At 52.5% G+C, this 20610-nt stretch overlaps 7 protein-coding genes across 7 annotated transcripts; 5 read left to right on the forward strand and 2 right to left on the reverse strand.

Moving 5' to 3' along the window:
* Positions 1-1982: 1982 nt before the first annotated feature.
* Positions 1983-4349, forward strand: J4E84_010294 (uncharacterized protein; the record flags this gene model as incomplete). The annotated part of the gene is made up of 2 exons (XM_049392850.1): positions 1983-2121; positions 2170-4349. The coding sequence occupies 2 exons, from the start codon at positions 1983-1985 to the stop codon at positions 4347-4349; spliced, it is 2319 nt and encodes a 772-aa protein (XP_049239408.1).
* Positions 4350-7323: 2974 nt separating this feature from the next.
* Positions 7324-8303, forward strand: J4E84_010295 (uncharacterized protein; the record flags this gene model as incomplete). Its single annotated transcript, XM_049392851.1, has 2 exons — positions 7324-7934; positions 7982-8303. The coding sequence occupies 2 exons, from the start codon at positions 7324-7326 to the stop codon at positions 8301-8303; spliced, it is 933 nt and encodes a 310-aa protein (XP_049239409.1).
* Positions 8304-8540: 237 nt separating this feature from the next.
* On the reverse strand, positions 8541-10128 carry J4E84_010296 (uncharacterized protein; the record flags this gene model as incomplete). The annotated part of the gene is made up of 2 exons (XM_049392852.1): positions 8541-8671; positions 8763-10128. The coding sequence occupies 2 exons, from the start codon at positions 10126-10128 to the stop codon at positions 8541-8543; spliced, it is 1497 nt and encodes a 498-aa protein (XP_049239410.1).
* A 2314-nt stretch (positions 10129-12442) lies between these two features.
* Positions 12443-15080, forward strand: J4E84_010297 (uncharacterized protein; the record flags this gene model as incomplete). The annotated part of the gene is made up of 2 exons (XM_049392853.1): positions 12443-13560; positions 13610-15080. The coding sequence occupies 2 exons, from the start codon at positions 12443-12445 to the stop codon at positions 15078-15080; spliced, it is 2589 nt and encodes an 862-aa protein (XP_049239411.1).
* Positions 15081-16115: 1035 nt separating this feature from the next.
* On the forward strand, positions 16116-17782 carry J4E84_010298 (uncharacterized protein; the record flags this gene model as incomplete). The annotated part of the gene is made up of 2 exons (XM_049392854.1): positions 16116-16276; positions 16360-17782. The coding sequence occupies 2 exons, from the start codon at positions 16116-16118 to the stop codon at positions 17780-17782; spliced, it is 1584 nt and encodes a 527-aa protein (XP_049239412.1).
* A 219-nt stretch (positions 17783-18001) lies between these two features.
* Positions 18002-18875, forward strand: J4E84_010299 (uncharacterized protein; the record flags this gene model as incomplete). Its single annotated transcript, XM_049392855.1, has 2 exons — positions 18002-18007; positions 18135-18875. 2 exons carry the CDS (start codon positions 18002-18004, stop codon positions 18873-18875), a joined length of 747 nt encoding a protein of 248 aa, XP_049239413.1.
* A 141-nt stretch (positions 18876-19016) lies between these two features.
* J4E84_010300 (uncharacterized protein) lies at positions 19017-20027 on the reverse strand (the record flags this gene model as incomplete). Its single annotated transcript, XM_049392856.1, has 1 exon — positions 19017-20027. The coding sequence occupies one exon, from the start codon at positions 20025-20027 to the stop codon at positions 19017-19019; it is 1011 nt and encodes a 336-aa protein (XP_049239414.1).
* Positions 20028-20610: the final 583 nt, after the last annotated feature.

Raw genomic sequence — 20610 nt, forward strand, 5'->3', positions numbered from 1 at the left:
CGAACCCAATCTTGCGTTGTCCGACTCTTCTATCCGCCTGCACCCTCCCAGACCTCTCAATTGAATGAGGACTGGGGTCGAAAATCTATGCTTGTGCCAAGTTGTGATGAGCTGTGAAAGGAAACAGGAGAATTTATTGGTGTACGGCGCAGCTAGTGCACGGGAGTCACCTTGCCCGTTACGTGTATATTCCAGCTGATAAGCCGGCGAACGTCCGGACAGCTATACACATGGCCATATCCTGTTGCTGGCTATTGCGGTTGCTGGCGAGCTGTCCATTAACACGGAAGATGGAAAGAAGCCTCCAATATGTCAACATCATTGACAGAACATATAAGGTTGCCTGGAGAGCAATGACCGGGTGAACCACGGATCGCAGATCGAGATGAAGATTCGTTATGGTCGGTGCTGTCGGAGCGCGCCAGCCTCGCAAGTGCAGCGAGTGGAGCGATAGTCTCTCCGCCCAGCTACCGTCCGAAAAGCAGACACTAGTCATGTAAAGCCAAGACATATCCCGGCGTGATTCCGACATCTCTAGTGCTAACTGCTTCGAGGCCTGTCTCTTAAACGCGAAACAATCCGGAGCGGCTGGATGGCGCGACGCCTTGGCAGGGGAACCGAGGGGGAGATTGCAGCTGCAACGCCACATAGTCAGCATCCAGCTGCGGAATCCAGCGGCAATTTGGGCATCGCATCCTGTACTGGCAGGCATGGTGCAAATGTTGTGTCGCGAGAGCATGGAGTGTTGGGTGAAGATGGCAGGCCTGACTGCTTGCTCGAGTGCCGTCAATCTCCGCCGTGCTTCCGACTCGCAGCAAGCGGCATGAACCCCATCCTACCAGCATCACCGGTGCATCCCACCACAACAGGAAAAAAACTGTGCGCTGTCCCACTTCGTATATGCATCCTCAGGCCATTTTACTTTCATGTCATGCCGTGCTGACTGCAACTGACACCACCGCTTGAGGTTGTAGAATCTACAAAGATGCGCAACGTTGCCTGCATCACGGTCTAGAACTGCGAAAATTGTGCCTTTTCTCGTGGATTTTCTTTGATTCTGTCGGTTGACCCGGACTGCAGGCTCTACCACTGCCGTGGCAAGACTCGTTTGCGTAGGGCGTAGTTCCTTTTCCTTCAGAGGTGGCGCGCGCCGTCTCTCGGTTCCTGCAGCCACCAGCAAACTATCATCACTCAACCCCGCTGCTGTCTTTGCACGGCACACTCGGCATAGCTCATGGCCAAGTACGCCTTCGCACTCTTCGCGAGGCCAAGTATTGGCCTTCGTATCTTGGAGGATGTCTTTCGTTGCGTTGAGCCTGATGCGCGGACTAGAATTGCAGTAAACTTGGTTGTTTCAGCCGAGCTCGAACCAAATTCAATGCGCGGAGAGTTTCTGGAGCTCTGCCTCATAGACCATGGACGTCATAGCAATAACCTACACCATCAACGCCGCAGCACAAACATCGCAAAGAAACGGGGGTCGCACCGTTGACCGGTCATGACAGTGTATACCCACCATGAGTAGCGATGATTACCATACAATGGGACGCCGTGCTCCACAAACGCCTAGAAAACGATGTATCGAGTTCAGGGGTCGCCATGTCCTAGCCGCTCCCCGAGCCGAATAGTAAGCCGACCTATCCTTGATACAGCACAAGCGCTCCGGTGATCTACCAACGCCCAGGTTCTGCTGACCCGAAATAGACCGTGTGGCCCTACTATAGTAGAAGCGACAGGGCTGCTGCGCGAAGACGTGCATGCCGAGGCCACTAGACTAATCTCGCTCGTGTCAGGTCTCGCGCCGCTGCGTCGGGGAGAAAGATATATCTAGGGAGAGTCTGCGCCTGGGAAGATCTTCACGAGTTATCGCCTGTCACTCATCGCCCTTACCGTCAACTCGGGGTGCAGAGACTCATCACTCTTGGAAGTCATAGACTTCCGTACATTCGCTTTTGCAACACACTCGCTTTATTACGCTTAACATGCGTGCTACTACTCTAATAGGCCTTCTGGCCGGACTTGCCAGCCAGACTGTCAACGCAGCCTGCAGCGCACCCCTCAAGATCGACGATTTCTCCAAGCAGACCTCCAACCAGAACAGCTTGGGCGAGTGGACCAGTGGTAGGTCTTGTTGAAGCCCTGCACAAGAAGAAAGGCTAACCAGCGCAGATGATGGATCCATGTCCTCGATCTCGGCCAGCGGCGGTGTCCTGTCTTTCAAGCCCAAGTCAGGTTCCTACTTTTACGAGACCTTTCCTTGCCAGGCAGCCAGCTCCAATGGATACAACTCCATCAGCTTCCAGATGAAGGGGCCTGCCGGTGGCTCCGCGACCCTCGAGATCCAGACCAAGACCAGCTGCTCAGCTACGACTTACTCTTCCAAGTACGTTTCGATCTCTGGATTGACTGGCAGCACTCAGACCATCAACATCCCTCTGTCTCAGTTCTCCGGGGCCAACGCCAATGCTGTTACCGGTTTCGTTTGGGCTGGATTCTCTTCCACCACCGCCACATGGCAGATGAGCAACATCGCCTTTGGTTGCGGCAGCAGTGCTGGTGGCAGCACCTCCGTCTCCGCAACCAGGGTGGCTACCACCTCGAGCTCCTCGGTCCGCAGCACCATGACAACAATCTCGTCTCCCACGGCCTCAGCTGGAACCTGCTCTCCTTTGTTGATCGATGACTGGATTTCTCAATCGCGTCTGACTTTCTTGTTCTACAACGCCATGGGATACCCTACCTCTGATGATGCTTCCATGACTTCCATCACCGTTGGAAAGCCGTCTACTAACCACGTCGAGTTCGTTCCCAAGGCCGACTCGTACTTCTACACCCAGTTCCCCTGCGTCGACGCGAAGAAGAACAAGTACACCGGTATTTCTCTTCGCATCAAGGCTCCTAAGGGCGCAACCCTGTCCGTTCAGCTCGACTCCTCGGACAACTGTGACGCGACCAACCCCAAGTCCACCTATGCGTCCGCAACTGACCTTGGATGGACTTTCGATGGAACTGAGAAGCTGTACACCATTCCCTTCAGCAAGTTCGCTGGCCTCAACACCGAGAAGCTTACCACTATCCTCTTTTCCGGATTCTCTGGTACCACTTCCTTCGGTCCCATGGCCTTCTACTGCGGCAACTCTGGAGAATACGTTGTGCCTCCTACCTCTGCCGACCCCGGCGCCTCTGCTACCGTTCCCGCTCCTAGCAACCCATCAGCTACCGGCCTTGTGATTGACAAGTTCGCTAATGCCAACACCAACGCCATGGGCAACTGGCACGGTGGTGACGAGGGCATGTCTCTCCAGTACGCTGGCGGCAAGCTCACCATCAAGTCCCCCGACGCCGACTACTCCTACTACACCCAGGTGTCTGGTGGCTGTGCCGACTTCACCAAGTACAAGGGATCTTACCTCCACATCGCTTACACGGGTACCACTGCCTTCACTGTCGCTTTCCAGCAGCACAACAGCCAGTGCAACACCGAGATCGCTCCCTTCCCTGAGACTTGGGATTCCGCTGAGGCCGGCCGCTACGCCAAGAACGGACACATCTACATCCCCATCAGCCACTTCAACATCAACCTTTCTCGCGTCGTCGGCTTTGCGCTCAAGGGCTTCCACAGCACTGAGTCCGTCACCCTCTCCGTCATCGAGATTGTCTCTTCCGTCCCCGCCGGTACTACCATTCCCAAGAAGGACGAGACTGGTGATCTAGTCTTCGCTTGCAAGCGCCCCAACTCCTTCGCTTTCGCCATCGACGACGGTCAACCCGACCTCGCCCAGGAAGTCCTCAAGATCATCCGCGAGGAGGACGTTAAAGTCACCTTCTTCACCGTCGGCGCTCCCCTTCTCGACGCCTCCACCAACCTTACCAACGTCTACAAGGAGATGATGTCTGCGGGTCACCAGCTCGCCCTCCACTCCTTCACCCACCCTAAGATGGAAGGTCTCCCCGACTATGCATCCATCGACTGGGAGTACAACGAGGACGTCAAGGCCATGAAGTCGCAATTCAACGGCTTGACCTCCACCTACTTCCGTCCTCCCTTCGGTACCGAGGGTGCCCGCATGCGCTCGCGTCTCACAAAGGCCGTCGGCAACACCGCCAAGATTGTCAACTGGAGCGTCGACGTCGAGGACTGGTTGTGGGCTGAGACCGACACCCCTGAGCAGCAGAAGGTTGCTTTCCAGCGTGACGTCGACAAGGGTGGTAACCTTGTGGTTCTCCACTACCTCTACCCTAGCACTGTCAGCTACCTTCGGGAGTTCATTCAGATCGCCAAGGCTACTGGCAAGCAGCTTATGCGTGTCGATCAGTGCATGATGGACCCCAACGCTCCTCCGCTATAGATGCGATCATGTAGTATTAGTTGAGTTGACGAGAGGATGATATCCGAAGGTGCGAGTTGTTGTAGAACAGAGACTCGTTTAGCATATCTTGTTAATCGTAATTAAATCTCTCAGAACCATTCATACGAGCATCAGGCACATTGTGACCATTTTCCCGATCTACAGCAGAAAGACTATACTAGATGAAAGCTTGGAGGCATCTCGGGAAAAGCTGATTGTGTTGAGGGCCGATAAGCGGCATAAAGGCTGCAATGCTTATCCTTCTGCCATAAGCACCTTATAACGGTAGGCCCGATTGTCGTGAAGCTACGTCTCAGATTCTGTGAGTAATCACGCAATCAATTAAACCTTCCTCAAGCGTTTAGTAAACTCTTCTGACACAACCTGACAGCTCTCCAGCAAATATGCTTTGCGTGATTAGTATCAAGTTAACTTCGTGGTTTGCCAGAGTCGCCGGAGTCCTGGCCATGCACATTGCTACGCATGTGCTTCGCCTCAACTCTACCCGATGCTGCGAATACATAGTATATTGACCGATTGTACAATGTACGATGTACGACGGCCGATTGCGAAACTCGATAATTGATGGAAGTAGCCGGATCATAAGATGACGTCACGTCAGACTTGAAATCGCCTAGCGTTAGGTGGGCAAAATGTCACGTGTCGTCAGCATGGTGGTCGAATGCAAGCGCATACCGCACTATCCTCCCTGCCTACATCCTCGATGTTCGCTGTTTCTTCCGAAGCCTTACCATCGGCATGCGGTTAGGTTCTCGTGTTGAGGTATGCGGAGCCGCGTCTCCGGACCTTTGGCGGTGACGGCTGACCTTTATATCTTCCCTATAGGCGCACACACGGCACAAGTTATGGCGCCTGTCAAGCAACAACAAATGAACTGTCTTTGTAAGCGCGCAACCTTAAAGGCTATCAGGTCTTGTCTATCAATGCCTACTTGTTCGTCCAACACCACTCTGGTAAGCTTTTAGGATCCCACTCCCTCACCCTAGTTGCCTCAAACTCTCCCTTCTCGTCCCTACGAAAAATGAACCTTGGCTTTCTCACATATCTCCCGAGATAGGCTTCCATGAACTCATACTCTTCCAGCTCAATCAGCAGCGGTAGCTGCTGATGGTCTAGCTCCAAATACAGATATCTTGTCAAATTCTTCAGCTGCCACAACGACACAGCCCAGAGACCCGGTTCTGGAGTCTTGTAGTGGATGGCATGGTAGATCAGTGAGTCGAGATAGGTAGTAAGATTCGGTACCAAAATGGGACTTGGGTGGCTTGCGCTTTTGCCGCGCGGTAAGCCGGGGAAAAAGATGGCGTTGGTATGCGCACCAGGAGGCGAATTTGGCACTTTCGTATCTGGATGCACACGAGGAGCATACCACCATCCATCCTCTCGGTGCATAGCTGGATGCCAAGTCTCTTCGACGAGGATAGGCTGCCAACAGTACACGTGGGGGACTTCGATACTGATGCAGCTATCTATGTCAAGATGGTATGCGGTATCGGACCAAAGAGCTAGGTAGAGGAATTCGTTTCTGTTTTCGGTTGATGTTCGCCGGAGCACGATATCGGCGTCGCAATTCGATACTGGCTCAGTGCCAAAAATGTCCTCTAGATCTTGTTCGTTGAGTGTCCATCTTGAAGTGGCTAAAAGATCCGATGCGACGGCATTCAGCGTGTTGTGGCGGATGAGAATCTCGCATACATGTGTCATTGTTCCGGCAGACCCCATCCATCGCTGTGTCGCGCATCCAACGAGGATGAAAGGATGTCGATGCGATGCCAGAACGTCCAGAACGTGGCCAAGGCTGCCCTCCTCGGATGCGACTGGCTTTGGCGCTATGTAGCCGGTGGTTCCTGTTTCGTTACGGTCCATCGTGCGATTACCTTGTGATGAAATCGGTAAGATTGGATATGGCGAGGACGATAGAAGAGGGATGAGTAAGTGAATGCACCAAAGAACCGTGGAACCGACCTCGGGAGGAGTCGGAACGCTACGCTAAGACGCTAGCCAACCAATATGCTACGGAAGCTGGTAGCTTTGTCGCGTGAGGTGTTACTGGCGTGCATGCACTGAACCGCAAGCCTTTCGGATGGTACTCAAGTTCTCAGGATTGCAGCGTTATACTCAGTATGTGTTTATAGATTGTTGAGGTCATTGCTACTATACTGTATCATCGCCGCGTGTTGACGAGCCCAGCCTCAGTTCCTCCCTCAATTCGCTACATATGCCCCATGAGACAGTGCGCATAGCTGTTGAGACCTTTTCCCATAACTCCGTCTCGATCTCTATGGCCCGTTTGCCATCGCATTCGCCTCCGATGTCCTGCGCTGGCGCTCGTCCTCCGCTTTCCTGGCTTCTAGCTGGATGTCCGCGATATCTTCGGGATGCCTCTGGATCTGCGACCTGATGATGCCGGTTTGAGAACTGATAGTAATGGCCTGGTTGGCGTGGAGGTGAGTAATGGCTTCGAGCTTTTTGTTCGTGCGCGCATGAGCGGCTTTCTCTTGCGCGAGTTCTGCTTCGAGGCGAGCGACTGGATCGACTGGGCTTTGGGGGAGGGACATGTTGGCGCTGAGCTTAGGGCTGGTCGTTAGCGACCTGGTTCAGATTGGGTGAAAAGCGGAGGAATACCTTGTCTTTGAGCTGTATGGGGAAGGTGCGGCTGGGTGGTTGCTGGCAGGCACAATCGCGGAAGACGTTAGATGGCAAAGGTGGTGGCGGGGGAGAGTGGACTATTGTTCTTGCGTTATCAAGGCGCGACCTAAGTCTCTTTCACTTTCACCGACTGTTGTTTGTTGTTTGCTCGCTTACGCGTAGGGCCGCACAAGTGAAGGTGCGTCCGGCACGAAACACTCGTGGCTCGTCTGAGCTACAACACTGAACAGCCACCACCGAACCTCGCCACGCAGTCACACAATTGACTGCATCGGCACAGCTAACTCTCCTTCAGTTGCCAGTCATGGCTGATTGCGATGCCCTCGTAACGCCATCAGGTCGGCACGTGTCACTGAGACAGATGCAAGACGTTGGTGCGAACAACTCGCCAAGCTCACGCAAGGAGAACGAGCCATCAGCACGTGAGAGCTGTTTACCTGAGGAGTACAGATCTTTTGTGGAACGTTCAAAGGAGAAAGATCTTCTGAGAAAAGAAGCACAAGAAGCAGCTGCCAAATTGTACAAGAAAGAGCTAGAGACGGTGGAATTGAACCACGAGAAGGCTTTGAGGCACCTAAAGCTCGAATACAGTCTCCAGGTCGATGGTCTCACGAAACAGAAGCAGGAGCTGCAGACTACGATTCACGCTTGCGGCACGCTGTTTGGAGAAATGCGCGACAAGAATACGGCAGAGATCCAGGAACTTACTCAAGCTATGCAGCTACTTTGGAGTGAGCTGTATGCCAAGGACAAGGAGCTCAAGGTCATGTATGACGCGTACGATGAACAGGTCAAGGTACTCGAGCATGAGAGGGCGGAATTACCAACCAAGCTAGCCAAAGCCGCGAAGGAAGCGCTCGCTCTTCAGTCCAACGCAAAGCCAACCAACGAGGCTGTTGCTACCAAAGCCGCTGCGTTAGTACAAGATCCCCCTCACTACTTACTTGGCTAACTCTGCCTAGATCCGTACCTCCGCATCTCAGAGGCAACCCACAACGCTTCGCACCCTGCAGCCAGTGCATGCGCCACAACTGGGAATGCGATGGCGGAGCTCACTGCAAGAACTGTTCGATGCGAGGCATTACAAAGGGATGCAAGCGAGTCGCGTGCAGGCACTACAACAAAGGCCTGTGCAAGAACGAAAACTGCCGCTTTGCACACGCAGGAGATGGATACAAGAACATCGTATCGTATGAAGCTGTATGGGGTGACGGGCGCGAGTTGAGTCCAGTCGAGCTTCAGAAGAAGGGACACAAGGGAGGATGGAAGCCGGCATGGTCTTGAACGATGGGGCGTGCATCAGTACTACATGGCATGAGAAACGTCGAGAGAGATGTAAGATAACACAGTATTGGGAATACAATATACAATTTGAGCTGTGTTACATGACAGGAAAGATGACTTTGGAGGCGACAAGTGATTTTCGGTTGATGGAAATGATCCTGCGCATGAGTTGTCACGTCCTGGGTATCATTGCACACCTACATTTAGCGAGGTTGGCAACAATGTATCCAAGTACATCTAGGGCGTCAACGCTCTCGGTTCTACAGCAAAGAGCTTGTTGAACATGTTCTGTGGGTCGTACTTGGCCTTGAGGTCTTGCAAACGTTCGTAATTGTTGCCAAAGACGTCTCTGGACTTCTCTTCGTACTCTATTTGGGCGTTAGCATACTGCCGCATAACAATCTCTTTCCCGTGTTCGCACTATATGAGTGAGGAGTGAACGTTTTAGAGGATACTTACGGTCGTAGTTCCCATACACCATTGTCGCTCCGTGACTGCCTCTCTTGCCAATCCACCCATCGTTACTCGCCCCTGCCTCAGCGCCACCACGTTGAAGTTCATTCTTGAACAGGAGCGCAACATCCCTCGACCACTGCCTACACTTCTGATCGTTCTCCTGGTCCCACCACAAAGGCGCAACGGCCGCATTGAAGTGTCTTCCGCGGTTCGCAAAGGCCATGTCAGAGTTGGTGACTTCAACAATCTTCGTCGGATCTAGTAGCTCCCACATAACCTGGGAGCCGACTGCATCGGATGTCTGGTCAGTAAACTTGGCATATGCCTCCAAGACGGATACAACGAAGTCGCCACGGACAGGAAGCTCGAACCCAGCTCCTTTGATAGAGACACGCGCACCGATGGGTAGATCCATGAGTTTGTTTGCCTTGGCGTAGGGCATCATTGCCATGGTACTCATCAAAGGTTCCAACCCAACGATATCCTTGAACAGCTCTTTGCCGTCTTCTTCCGTTCCATGATAGATCGCGGCTACGAAGAACAGGACCTGGCCACCAGCAGGTGGAGGCCTGACAAAACCGAAAGCGCTCGCAGCTTTCCCCGTTGCTTTCGAATCGCCATCTGCGTTCGGTGTGAAGATATCGTTGCATGCTTCCACAGCTTTCTTGATGATATCTGGCGTTGGTGGAAACATCATGAAGCCAGCCCATAGATCGCCCGTCTCATGGGTGCGGAATACAAACTCAATGCCGACACCAAAGTTCTGTCCCGCGCCGCGCAGAGCCCAGAACAGGTCTGGGTTCTCATTGGTAGAGGCTTTGACGATACTGCCGTCCGCCAATACGACAGTACATGAAATGAGATTGTCGACAACCAGTCCGTGTTTGACTGTGAGCCAGCCAAAGCCGCCGCCGAACGTGAGACCACCGACGCCGGTATCTGAGACAGTGCCACCAACTGCTGCAAGACCGTACGGTGCAAGAGCTTCATCAACATCACCCCAAACGGCACCTCCGCCGACTTTGATCGTTCTTCCCTCGACGTCGACGTCGGTAGTACGCATATGTGTATTCAAGTCGATGAGTAGTCCGCCGTCCGTTGATGATGCGCCAGCAGTCGAGTGACCACCTCCTTTGACGGCGAGGTCAAGATTGTGTTCGGAAGCATACTTGAGGGTGATTGAGATTGCTTCTGCCGATTTGGGGATTAGGCATGCTCCTGCTGGCTTCACAGCAGCGCTTGACCATCGGTGAATGGATTTTGTGTATGCCTCAGTTTCTTTCGGTGTCACTAACTGGGCGTCTCTATCTCTCAGCAATTCGCGAAGTTCCGCGATGTCTGCTTCGTTGATTGGGCGTTTGGTAGCCATCGCGCAGAGAGTAGTATAGCGACGAGTAAAAGGAACGAAGGACAGATGTTATGACGGATACTTGGAGATATAGGGATTCGAACGCTTGGTCCAACCTCGAGTAGACGAAGACGTGACGAAGCGGGGTCTATATTGGGGCGTAAGCTTACCACGCCGTTGGCCGTCAGCAACGTAGGAACATGACGAATAGCTGTCACCGATACCTCGGTAGAGATAAGACCTGGCATCGCCGGCCGTGTTGACAGGGAGCTCGACTGTATAACTGACATCGGGCTGACCGTTCATTGGAGACGCCATGCGGTTTTCGGAACCCACCCATGGCGATCAGCTCGACCACATATACACTACAGCCCACGAGGTCCCAGTCCCGAGCCCAATTTCACACGGTGTCACTAGCCTCTCGTCAAGATCTATCGTCGTCTTTGTTCTGGTCTGGCATGGACGTCAGAACATGTAAGCTGGTCAAGCGGGTGGCGCTCGAATCTCGAATAGCTGCTGCAATTGTGCTGGACAGTGCCCAGGTGAACATTCGGATGCTGACGGCCGAAATGGTGCGCCATGCTCAAACAGACGCATTTGCTCCTCAACCTGTGATGACGCGCTGTCCGTAGGCTCTGGGGATGGCTGCATCAAGCATGGAGTCGGCGTTACGTTTCCGGTAACTCAACCAGAAAACCATGATCTGGAGGTCGACGGATGAGGAAGAGGGCGAGACAATCTGTTTAAGAGGGTGCGCACAAGACCGCAGTTGGTACCATGAAGTTGTCGTGATGGAAAGGGTCCGTTGAGATGACGCGCATAGGGGGGTGGCGGGGGAGGAAAGGGATCGGCAAACCTAGTTCAACCTTGGCAGTCGCGTCGCGTGTTGCGAGCTTCTTCTCACGTCCGACGTTCTATCCCATCCTGCATCCCTTCTATTTCTTCAGACACCATGCCTTCGCTCTCTACTTTTGCTATCTATTATGACTCCTGCATCGCCCGAATGGCGGCACGCGAACGAGTGGAATACCCGTGACGTCATGTTGTCAGCGCACGCGAAGTCTGCCTCAAAGGCTGCACAGATCTCGAACGATATCGCACGTGGTCGAAGTATCACGGCGAAGATGGTATTGCGCAGCTCTTTCACTATGCGCATGCATGTCATCTTGCAATATTGCGTGGCGCGCTCAAAGTCGTGTCGCGAGCCATGTCGGAGAGGATTTGACTCAATGCAAGCTCGGTTCTCACTTCTCCTAGGTGCTTCACACATCTTGATTACCGCCAGGTAGTATGTCTTTGCACTCGGGCCCTCGGAAGACAAGCTTATCTCCATGTAGCCTTCCAGATGCCGAAAATATCGTAATGGTTGCGGTACTGTCTAGGTGATGCCTGCCTCTTTCATTGCACAGCACCGCGCACGCATGTTAGGTACAATCTCACAACGCTCTTATTCTGCCCGTCTATTCATCATGTTTCTTTCCGACAGATCCTGCTTGCGACCGCAAAGCTTGAAGTGGTTGGGATTTTTGCATTCGTCTCAGCGAGGATGGTGAGTGGTGTCTACAAGTTTGAGACGGTAAGACAAATATTTCATCTGCAGAGATCCCTCTGGTATTATTGTATGGTCGATTTCATGTTTACGAGATGGAAGCATTGTGAGTATTACGCCTGGGCAGCATCTTCTCTCTAGCCCAAGGTCACATGGTCGGCTTTGCGAGGTCGTCATCGCCGCCAATATCGTGCTGCCTTCACCAGAACAGCTTTGCCTCGCTCACCATTACTGCACGCTTACCTGGCTTGCATTTGTTACTCAGATCCGCGACTGCAAGCTGAGTTGTATGGCCTGTTGCCCTCCGCGAGTCGCGACCTTGAACATTGTGCGCCGCCTAAATCCTCTGTCACCGACGATTTTTCAACCGCAGGACTGACCCATCGCTTCCGCGCACAACAACAACAACCACCGATTTTCTCATTTTTGGTACCCCAACCAAGACCATAGACTTTTTCGCGACTCGACAGCGCAGCATATCTACAGCCGACCTCCGCCAATATTAAAGAGAAGCCGTCTTTAAGCAGCGCAGTCACCTTCACCTTCACTGGACGCATTCAATCCAACGCTCACTTCGACTTTCGCAACAAGATCGCGACTAGCGCCAAATACCACCTCTACTCGCACTTTCCTGCACTGTTTACCTACGTCTCACCTCGACCTCTGTCTACTCACCACAACACTATCCCACAATATCATCTTATCAGTCACACATTGCTACCCCGCGCGTTGATCGTGCATTTTCATCTCATACCGATTACCCGCATCCGAATCGCCCTTACAGTCATGGCGCCCTCAGCTCTCACCTCCCAAGGGAGCCCGTCGATCCCCGAACCCGCAAAGCCACAGCAACCCACTCCAGAAACGTCCCAGGAAGCTACCTCGCCCACGGTCTCACTTTCCGAAGAGAATTTCGCCCTTAAGCAGCGCCTTGCTCAGTTTGAACTAGCCAAGAAGCACCTTGTCGAAGAAGTCGCGGATGGGAAGCAAAGAGTCATTGATGCCGCGAAGCGTGCTACTGCCGCCGAGATCGAAATGAAAGCGGCAAAGGCACGCGCTCAAAACCGCTATACAGAGAAGGTGCACGCCAATAACGAGAACCGTCACCTAAAGAAAAGGATCGATACGATGGACAAGGAGCGTGCGGACTTCATTGTTGGTGTTAATAGCATTCTTCAGGGTCGCGACGAGATTATAGCTAAGCTCGAGGAAGAAAGAGCCAGAGGAGCATGGTCCAAAGAAGTCACTGCAGAGTTCACAAAGCAGGTAGATGTCTTTCAACAGGGCTACCTCGCGTCTGAACGTGGTAAAGAGAAGGAGAAACGTGAAAAGGAGCTGGAGAAAAAGGTGTCTGATAAGATCATTGGCCAGCTTAAATCCGACAGGGACACACAGGGCAACGTCAACAAGGATCTGAAGAGCGTGATCGCACAATTACGACAAGAAATCGCCACGGAGAAAGAGAAATCGAAAGCCGCAGCCGACGCGTCGACCATGGACCAGATCGAGGCTCGCGTCGCTGCTGCCAAGGCTGATGGGTTCAAAGAAGCCACCATAGCAAAGCAGAGTGAGAACGCTGAGTACCGAAAGACAATAGAAGAAAAGGCGACCGCACATGTCGCATGGACGAAGAAAGGCATTGAGACGAAAGCGAAAGAGTACGTACAGAAAAGAGAGGCTGAATGGCATTCAGAGCAGACTAGTCTCATACAGAGGGCTTCTGCAGTTGAAGCTGCGCTGAGTGCTGCCAATACCAAGCTTGCGATAGCCCAGCAACGGCCTATAGCAGCATCAATATCGCACCCTGTGCCAAACGATGCTCAGAGGCCTCCCAAACGGAGCCAACCGACTTCTTCGCAGGGAGCGTTCGACTCTAACAAGCGAAGGAGGCTTGACGCAGCTGGGTAAGTCCTACATCGTTTCTATGGATGAAGCTATTGCTAATACACACAGTGCTGCCGGTATCACTACACCAGACTTCAAGCGTACGCACTCGAACTCACTTCCCTCCGATACCAATGCCATGAGCCCTTTGTCAACCACATGGTCGAACGGCGATACTATCGTGGGCGACACACAAATGCAGAGGCAAGCTCGACATGTCGCACCGAATGGCATGCATGGACGAAGCTCGTCACAGCAGTCGACTGGCTCAGCAGGGCAGATGGCACCCGCCCGGCGTCCTTCGCAACAGCCTGGTGCCATGATGGCCGCGCCTCCAGGACGCACACCCAGCAACATGTCACCCCAGCAGCAGCGACACTTGATGCAGAACTTGGCTGCTGGTGACGCCGGCAGCCAAGCACCTAGATTCCCTCAACATAACTTAGGCCTGATGCGCACATCTCCGCAGGTCGGTCGACAGATGGAAAGTGGTCAGCATATGACCAACCAGGCCGGAAACATGAACTCGTACGGCGGGGACTTATCGATGCAACAGATGCAGCGAGATGCTCAGTCGCAAATCCGGTCACAGATGTCGACACCGGCGCATGGGTCTATGAGACGTGCACCTTCGTACGGCTCAGCTTCTGTGGCGTCGCCTCGACTTCACGTCGCGCAACACTCTTCGAGTCAATTTGCACCCCCCACTGGGCAAAACTGGAATATGAGGCAGAACTTTGAGCAGCAGAACTTATCAACAAATGGTACGAACCAGAGAGTGGCGGGAAACTACGCTCCCACCATGGAAGAGTTGGATTCGAATTTTGCCTTTGATGTTAACGCACTTGCGGGAGATGTTGGTGCTGCTTACGTTGGTTCTCAGCCAAACCTCGGAGACACATATGATGTCAGCGATTGGTTTCCCACAGAAGATAACAACACTCAGACGGCCTTCAATTCGACTCTCCCTTCGAATGGAACGCCTCCGATGCACCAAGCCGACTTCCAGCAGCCTCAACAGCGCAGCTACCAAACAAATTACCGCAATCACTCACAACCGTACGAGGCTGGTTCGAGAGACATGTCTCACGGGTCCGAGAGCCTCCAGAATGAGTCCACCATGAACATGAGCAGGAACGGTTCACGCCAGCCTTCTGTTTCGGGACGAGCGACTCGAGCTTCTTCCCGATCTACACCTGGACCTTCTGGACCTTCTGGGGGATCGAGACGCAAGACGCCAGGTCCAGCGGAGCCGACTCGAGTCCCATGTGTGAACTGCTACCGTCACTGGTGGGAAGGCGAATGCGACGAAGGCGAGCCATGCTCAAACTGTGCTGCATCAGGAACAAAATGTGTGCGGCAGAAATGCATTAACTATGCTACCGGCACTTGCGACAAGGGCAACAGGTGTCCCAACGTACACGAAGGAGACGAGCGTTACCAGAACGAAGAGTTCCTTGTAGCCCAGACCAAAGCGGGCAAGCGACCTTCACGTTTGGGTACGAGGGCGGACGCGAAGCCGGCGCCGACCCAGGATTAGGATGCTTGGCCTATTTGATATATCTTGAGGGCTAAGATGCTTGTCCGCAACTCCGCATGGTTGTTGCATTCTGGCGGCATTGAAGGGAGTTGGTTATTTCTGTTTGGATCGAGTTTGCTATCCTTGGTATTTTCCCCTCCACCCTGGCTTGACAGCCCTATTGAGTTCCAGCCGCCCGAAAGGGCAGGCTCTCATAGGGCTGAACATAGCCGGGTTGGGGTGGATGTTCTGGCCTTGGATCGCTCACAGCGTTGTGTCTTCTTTATTGTTTTCTTGGTGCGACTCGTTACGGGTGCTCTCATAGGAGTTGGAGGTGGTTTGGAAACTGTACCATATACCAGATTTGTAGCATTATATTACCTCGATGATGCACTTTACCTTGTGCACTTCGAATGCTTTACCACCATTTGACATGCAGTCTCGCGTTGTGGTGGTAGAGAAAGTCTCCGAGACCGTCTCCTTTGAATTAACATCCTCATGGACTATAGTGTGAGAGTCATCTCTAGATTGTAATTGAGTCTGGCGGTAGCAGCTCGCAGTATCGACTGTAGCAATATCATGGCAAGCGTGCCAGATGTTGCGATGGTACACACTGAGGTTTGCGCGTCGCGCGCGGGGCTTCGAGATAATCGACTACGCCGGTGGCGGACTTGCGCTATTCCAGATATGATCTAGCTTATCAGAAATTCAGGGTTTTCAAGCTTCACCCCACATCATCGACGAACCAAGCTCGGCTTGGCTATAGCTTGCATGTCTTACTCGCGCCTCTTTCCACTCTTTCCAATCATCGGCACTTCTTTTCATGCGGAGTATCCATTGCGACCGCGATCCTTCCGACATTCCGCGCCGTTAGAGGCCTAGGCTCATGGTGCACCTTCACCCCATGCACTGCTAGGAGGTTATCTCCGACCATGACGAATCGCCAGGGTACGCTAAGCGACTACTTACCCGGCTGAAAAAGCTTTAAGTCGCGCAATGTTGGACTTTAAATCTTTTGCGTTCCTTTAGACGTTACGTCCATTTCATTTCACATCTATGGCTTCGAACGAGCCAGGCCTTGCGCCTCTCAGTGCGCCGGCTGAGGACCCCATCAAAGGAGCCGTCGGCGTACCCATCGATACAGACACCCCCGTCGCACCGGACCAGTTCGACGAACGTTACGAGACATCGAAGTGGGAGATCTGGTCGTATTACTGGTATGCAAACGACGCCAGCGCAGGGACTTATTTGAAGCGCAGTCCATCGACTGTGCTGAGGCTGACATCCTATTCTCAAACAGCTACTACGTCGGAGACAATGGCCTCACTCTTTTCAACTTCGGTCCGACGGCCTTCCAAAACCTCATGTATGAAGCTGCAGGAGACTCCGAGGTGCTATACTTTATGGGTCGCGATCGTACCATCAACTCCATTGTGCTTCTCTGCAACGGCATCAGTTTCGCCATCCAGGTCCTCGTTTTCTTGATCCTCGGTTCTTTCGCCGATTTTGGTACATGGCGCCCCAACATCCTTATAGGGCTGTCCGTCATTGCCTTCGGAATCGGCTTTGGCTGGTTAGGCGTTCATACCGAGGATAAATGGCACGCTGGTGTGGGTCTCTATATCGTCGGTCTTATCGCATACCAAACGACAATCACATTCTGGACTGCTGCCTTCCCTGGACTGGCAAGGAACACCAAGGAATTGCGAGTCAAGGCCGAGGAGTTCGCCGATGGAACGATTACCCGCGCAGAGTACGATTTTGCCGATATGATGAAGCGAAACGAGCTCTCCAACACGGCGTTCTATGTTCAATCCGTTTTCGAAATCCTCATCCTGGCTGTTATCGTAGGCATCATGTTCGGTCTGCATGTTAATGACAGCGCGGAGAATAACAACTGGGGTCTGTCGGTACTCATCGCGTTTGCGACCGGAGTTTGGATCTTATGCGCTCTTCCGTGGTTCATCCTCGAGAAAAGACGACCAGGTCAGGACCCAGGACGCGCGAACATAGTCCTAGCTGGTCTCAAACAGCTTGGATACGCGATGCGACAGATCTGGCAGTTGCGCCAAAGTCTGGCATATCTGGCGGGCTACTTTCTCCTAGGCGACAGTCTCAACACCACCGTAACGGTTATCGGGACTCTACAGAACGAGATTGTTGCGTACAACAGTCTGCAGCTTACCTACCTGCTTATTGTAGGTATCGCTGCCCAGGCGGTTGGCATCGGCGCCTTTTGGCGCATCCAGAAGTACTATGGTCTATCGACGAAGACTATGTTCATGGTCGTCGCCATATGCATCGTTCTGCTCGACGGCTGGGGCATGATCGGCATCTGGACGCAGCGCTTCGGTTTCCACAACAAGTGGGAGGTTTGGGTATACCAGGCCTTCTATGGATTGCTTGTCTGCCCGTGGTACAGCTATTCGCAGACCATGATCTCCGAGGTTACACCGAGAGGGAAAGAGTTTCTTTTCTTCAGTTTGTTCTCGATCGTGGGAAAGACGAGTGCTTTCATCGGCCCACTGGTCAGCTCTGCCATTATCGATGATACTGGCAACAACAGTAGTCCCTTCTATTTCTTGTTTGCGTTGAGCCTGGTTAGCTGCGCCTGGCTTTTCTTCTTTGTTGACGTTGAGAAGAGCAGGATTGAGCAGGAGACATTCCTGGAAAGGGAGAAGAACACTAAGTTGCACAATGAGGATGCTGAGAGTCTTACCTGATCATCTATTAGCAATTGAATTACCTCGTTCACGAAGAGAGTAGCTAGTTCCATCGCTTCTGATCCTGATGACGATACCTGGCCGCGCAATGTTTCTGTATATCCAGATTCAACTAAACAAGACATTCGCAAGTAAACGAACGGAAACACACTGCTTTATCATTGCGCATCGCTGTGTGCTCACATTATTGGTCAGGTGGGGCCTCGACTCGTGTTCACAATGCACGTGTCTCAAGCTCACAACTGCCTGAACCCCGGCCATATTTCTTGAAGTTCTAGCTGTTCCCATCTTATCACGTTCGTTCACCCAGTAATTCGACGATTCGGTCTTCCCAGCCATCGAAATCATCAAGACCAAGCACACCGCACAACATCTGAACAACTACAGACAAACAGCAATGACATTAACCTCGTGGCTAACAAGCTCCCCCGAGCAACCCACCGATACCACCGACCCCAACAGCTTCGCCTCTCTCGTCAACAAAATGAATCTCGCTGCCATAAAAGCTGACGCCGAAAACAGCTACAAAGAGAAATACCTACGACTCCGCAGGCAAGTCGAATCAAACACCGTCCACAACGACCTTCGCGCTAAGATCACATCTCTCTTAGCCAAAAAAACCGAATACGAGGCTAAGCTTCGAGACACCGAAAAGGCGAAAACGAGCGCAGACATGCAGGTCGTGGCCCTTGACCTTGTGATCAAAGACACAAACGTGTACTACAAGTCCAAGTTGGAGATCGCAGAAACGCAGAACAAGGCGCTCAAGGAGGAGAATAAGAGGCTGAGGAAAGATGGGCAGGATATGAAATCTTTGCTTCTCTTGCATGAGATCTGTGTACCAATACAAGGTTCTACGAATGAAGACACGCAGACTCTGGAATCAGAGTTTGATATGGAGCTATTGGAGGGTAGCGGTTTTGAAGACGATTGGCGGACTGAATCTAGTGATTCGGGTACGGACTCGACGGATGTCTGCCCTCAGTGGTATAACTATGGGAGGTGTAGTCGGGATGGCAGCGATGCTGCTGAGAAGTGTGAGCTTGGTGTGCATCCACGTCTTCTTGACTTTGGTACAATCTTGAAGGAGTAGAAGTGCATGTAGCAGTGTTTTGAGTAATTGAGATGGGCGAGGGTATGTAGAGTGTGGTTGGATGTGGCGGACACGACTTGTTTTCTGGAATGCGGACGCCTCTTTGTTGTCGTAGATATCTCGTACATCAGCATACAAACATCAATCCTCCCACTCCCCCAGCACCTCTCTAACCCTCTCCTCACTTGGAAACCGCACCTCCTTCTTCGCCACCATATCGATCAGCTCTTTCACCCGTCTCTGCTCTTCTTCCGTTATACTTTCTAACCGGCGATCGATATCCGCGCCAAACCTTCCCCAGAATTTTGCGAAACTCGCCGACTCATCCTGGAGATACTGCCCCTTGTTAATGACAAGAAAGTTTCTAAACGCGTCCCACCAGGTCATCGATTCCTTTGGCACAATCACATCTTCCAATGCGTTTGCCTCTTGTGATGACGCTCGGCCTGCATTGTCGAGCATGTATATGAGCTCGTAAGTATATGAGCGGTCGGCGCCTTTTGTCATGTTGTCAGGGTCTAGGGTGGCGCGGTCGAAATCGATCAAGACAACGGTCGGTAGTGTGAAGTTGGCTTCTTTGCTGGAGGCGGATACATCGAGCATTACGTTTCCGCCAAAGACGTCGTTGTGGGAGATATTGGCCGCGTCGTGAAGCCACCCGACCGCCTCCGTTAGCTGTTTTGCGACGTGTAGTATGAGTACCTCGGGTATCGCAGGGAGCGGAAAACGGCGAGGGAGATCAGTTTCTGACGAGGGCTGAATTATCGCGGTGACCACGACTCGAAGCCGCTCAAGATCGAAACCACAGACCGGACTGACGACCAGCCAGCCCGATCCACCGTCCTTGATCGGATCATAGTCGATGAGGGTGGAAAAGTGCTTCGCGACGCTGTTGTTTTTATCGATGGCGAGAGAACTGCGAACGCGTTCGAGAGCGACGATTTCATCGGCTATCCTATCGCGACACATCTCTCGACTGATCATCTTGACAGCGACAAGGGCTGCACTCTGCGCGACGGAGTCAGTCGTGGAAGAGCTTGCGGCTGACGGTGTTTGTACGCAGAACGTGATGCTTCCACACGTACCCTTGCCTACTTCGCGGATCGGGGTGTACAACTTGTTTGTCTCTTCATAGATCGATTTGGGGTTCATGTCGTCAGATGTTGCTGTTGAACTGTACGCCGCTCACTGTATGCGTCGATCGAAGGGTCGCTCCAGAGCAAAATCGCCATATAGTCTGGGTAACAAATGAGAATAAACGCCAAAGAGCAGGATCTATTGATAGTGAAAGGCGCGAATGCGATGCTGCGATAGGCAACAAGCAACGCTGGAGAACCCTTCACTACGTCTAGCTCTGTTCAGCGATATTGTCTTGAAAGGTCTGAGACTTCTCACCGTGTCCATGTGTCGTTGTTGGGATTTTACAAATATCCGTGGTCACCTCGAAACACCGAATAACAGGTAACAGAGCTGAGGAAGCTGCGCCAACAAAGGAGTGAATCAGTAGTAAGAAACGCAGTGAACTCTATAGATTTGAGGCATCAAATAGGTGCCCAAGGTGTCCTGGTGGGTTGTGTTGTACATTGTCGCATCTTCCACGACTGCCTCGTGATAATATACATTGTTGGCTTGCTTTTGGCAAGCAAAGTGAGCTTCCAACAAAGGTCCTATCCGAACAATTAAGTCAGACTACCGCTATCAACACCATTTGGCATTAATGGACGGGAAATGTGCC

The sequence above is a fragment of the Alternaria hordeiaustralica genome (assembly GCF_023758085.1).
Source record: "Alternaria hordeiaustralica strain BMP 2776 chromosome Unknown scaffold_39, whole genome shotgun sequence".
Taxonomy (NCBI): domain Eukaryota; kingdom Fungi; phylum Ascomycota; class Dothideomycetes; order Pleosporales; family Pleosporaceae; genus Alternaria; species Alternaria hordeiaustralica.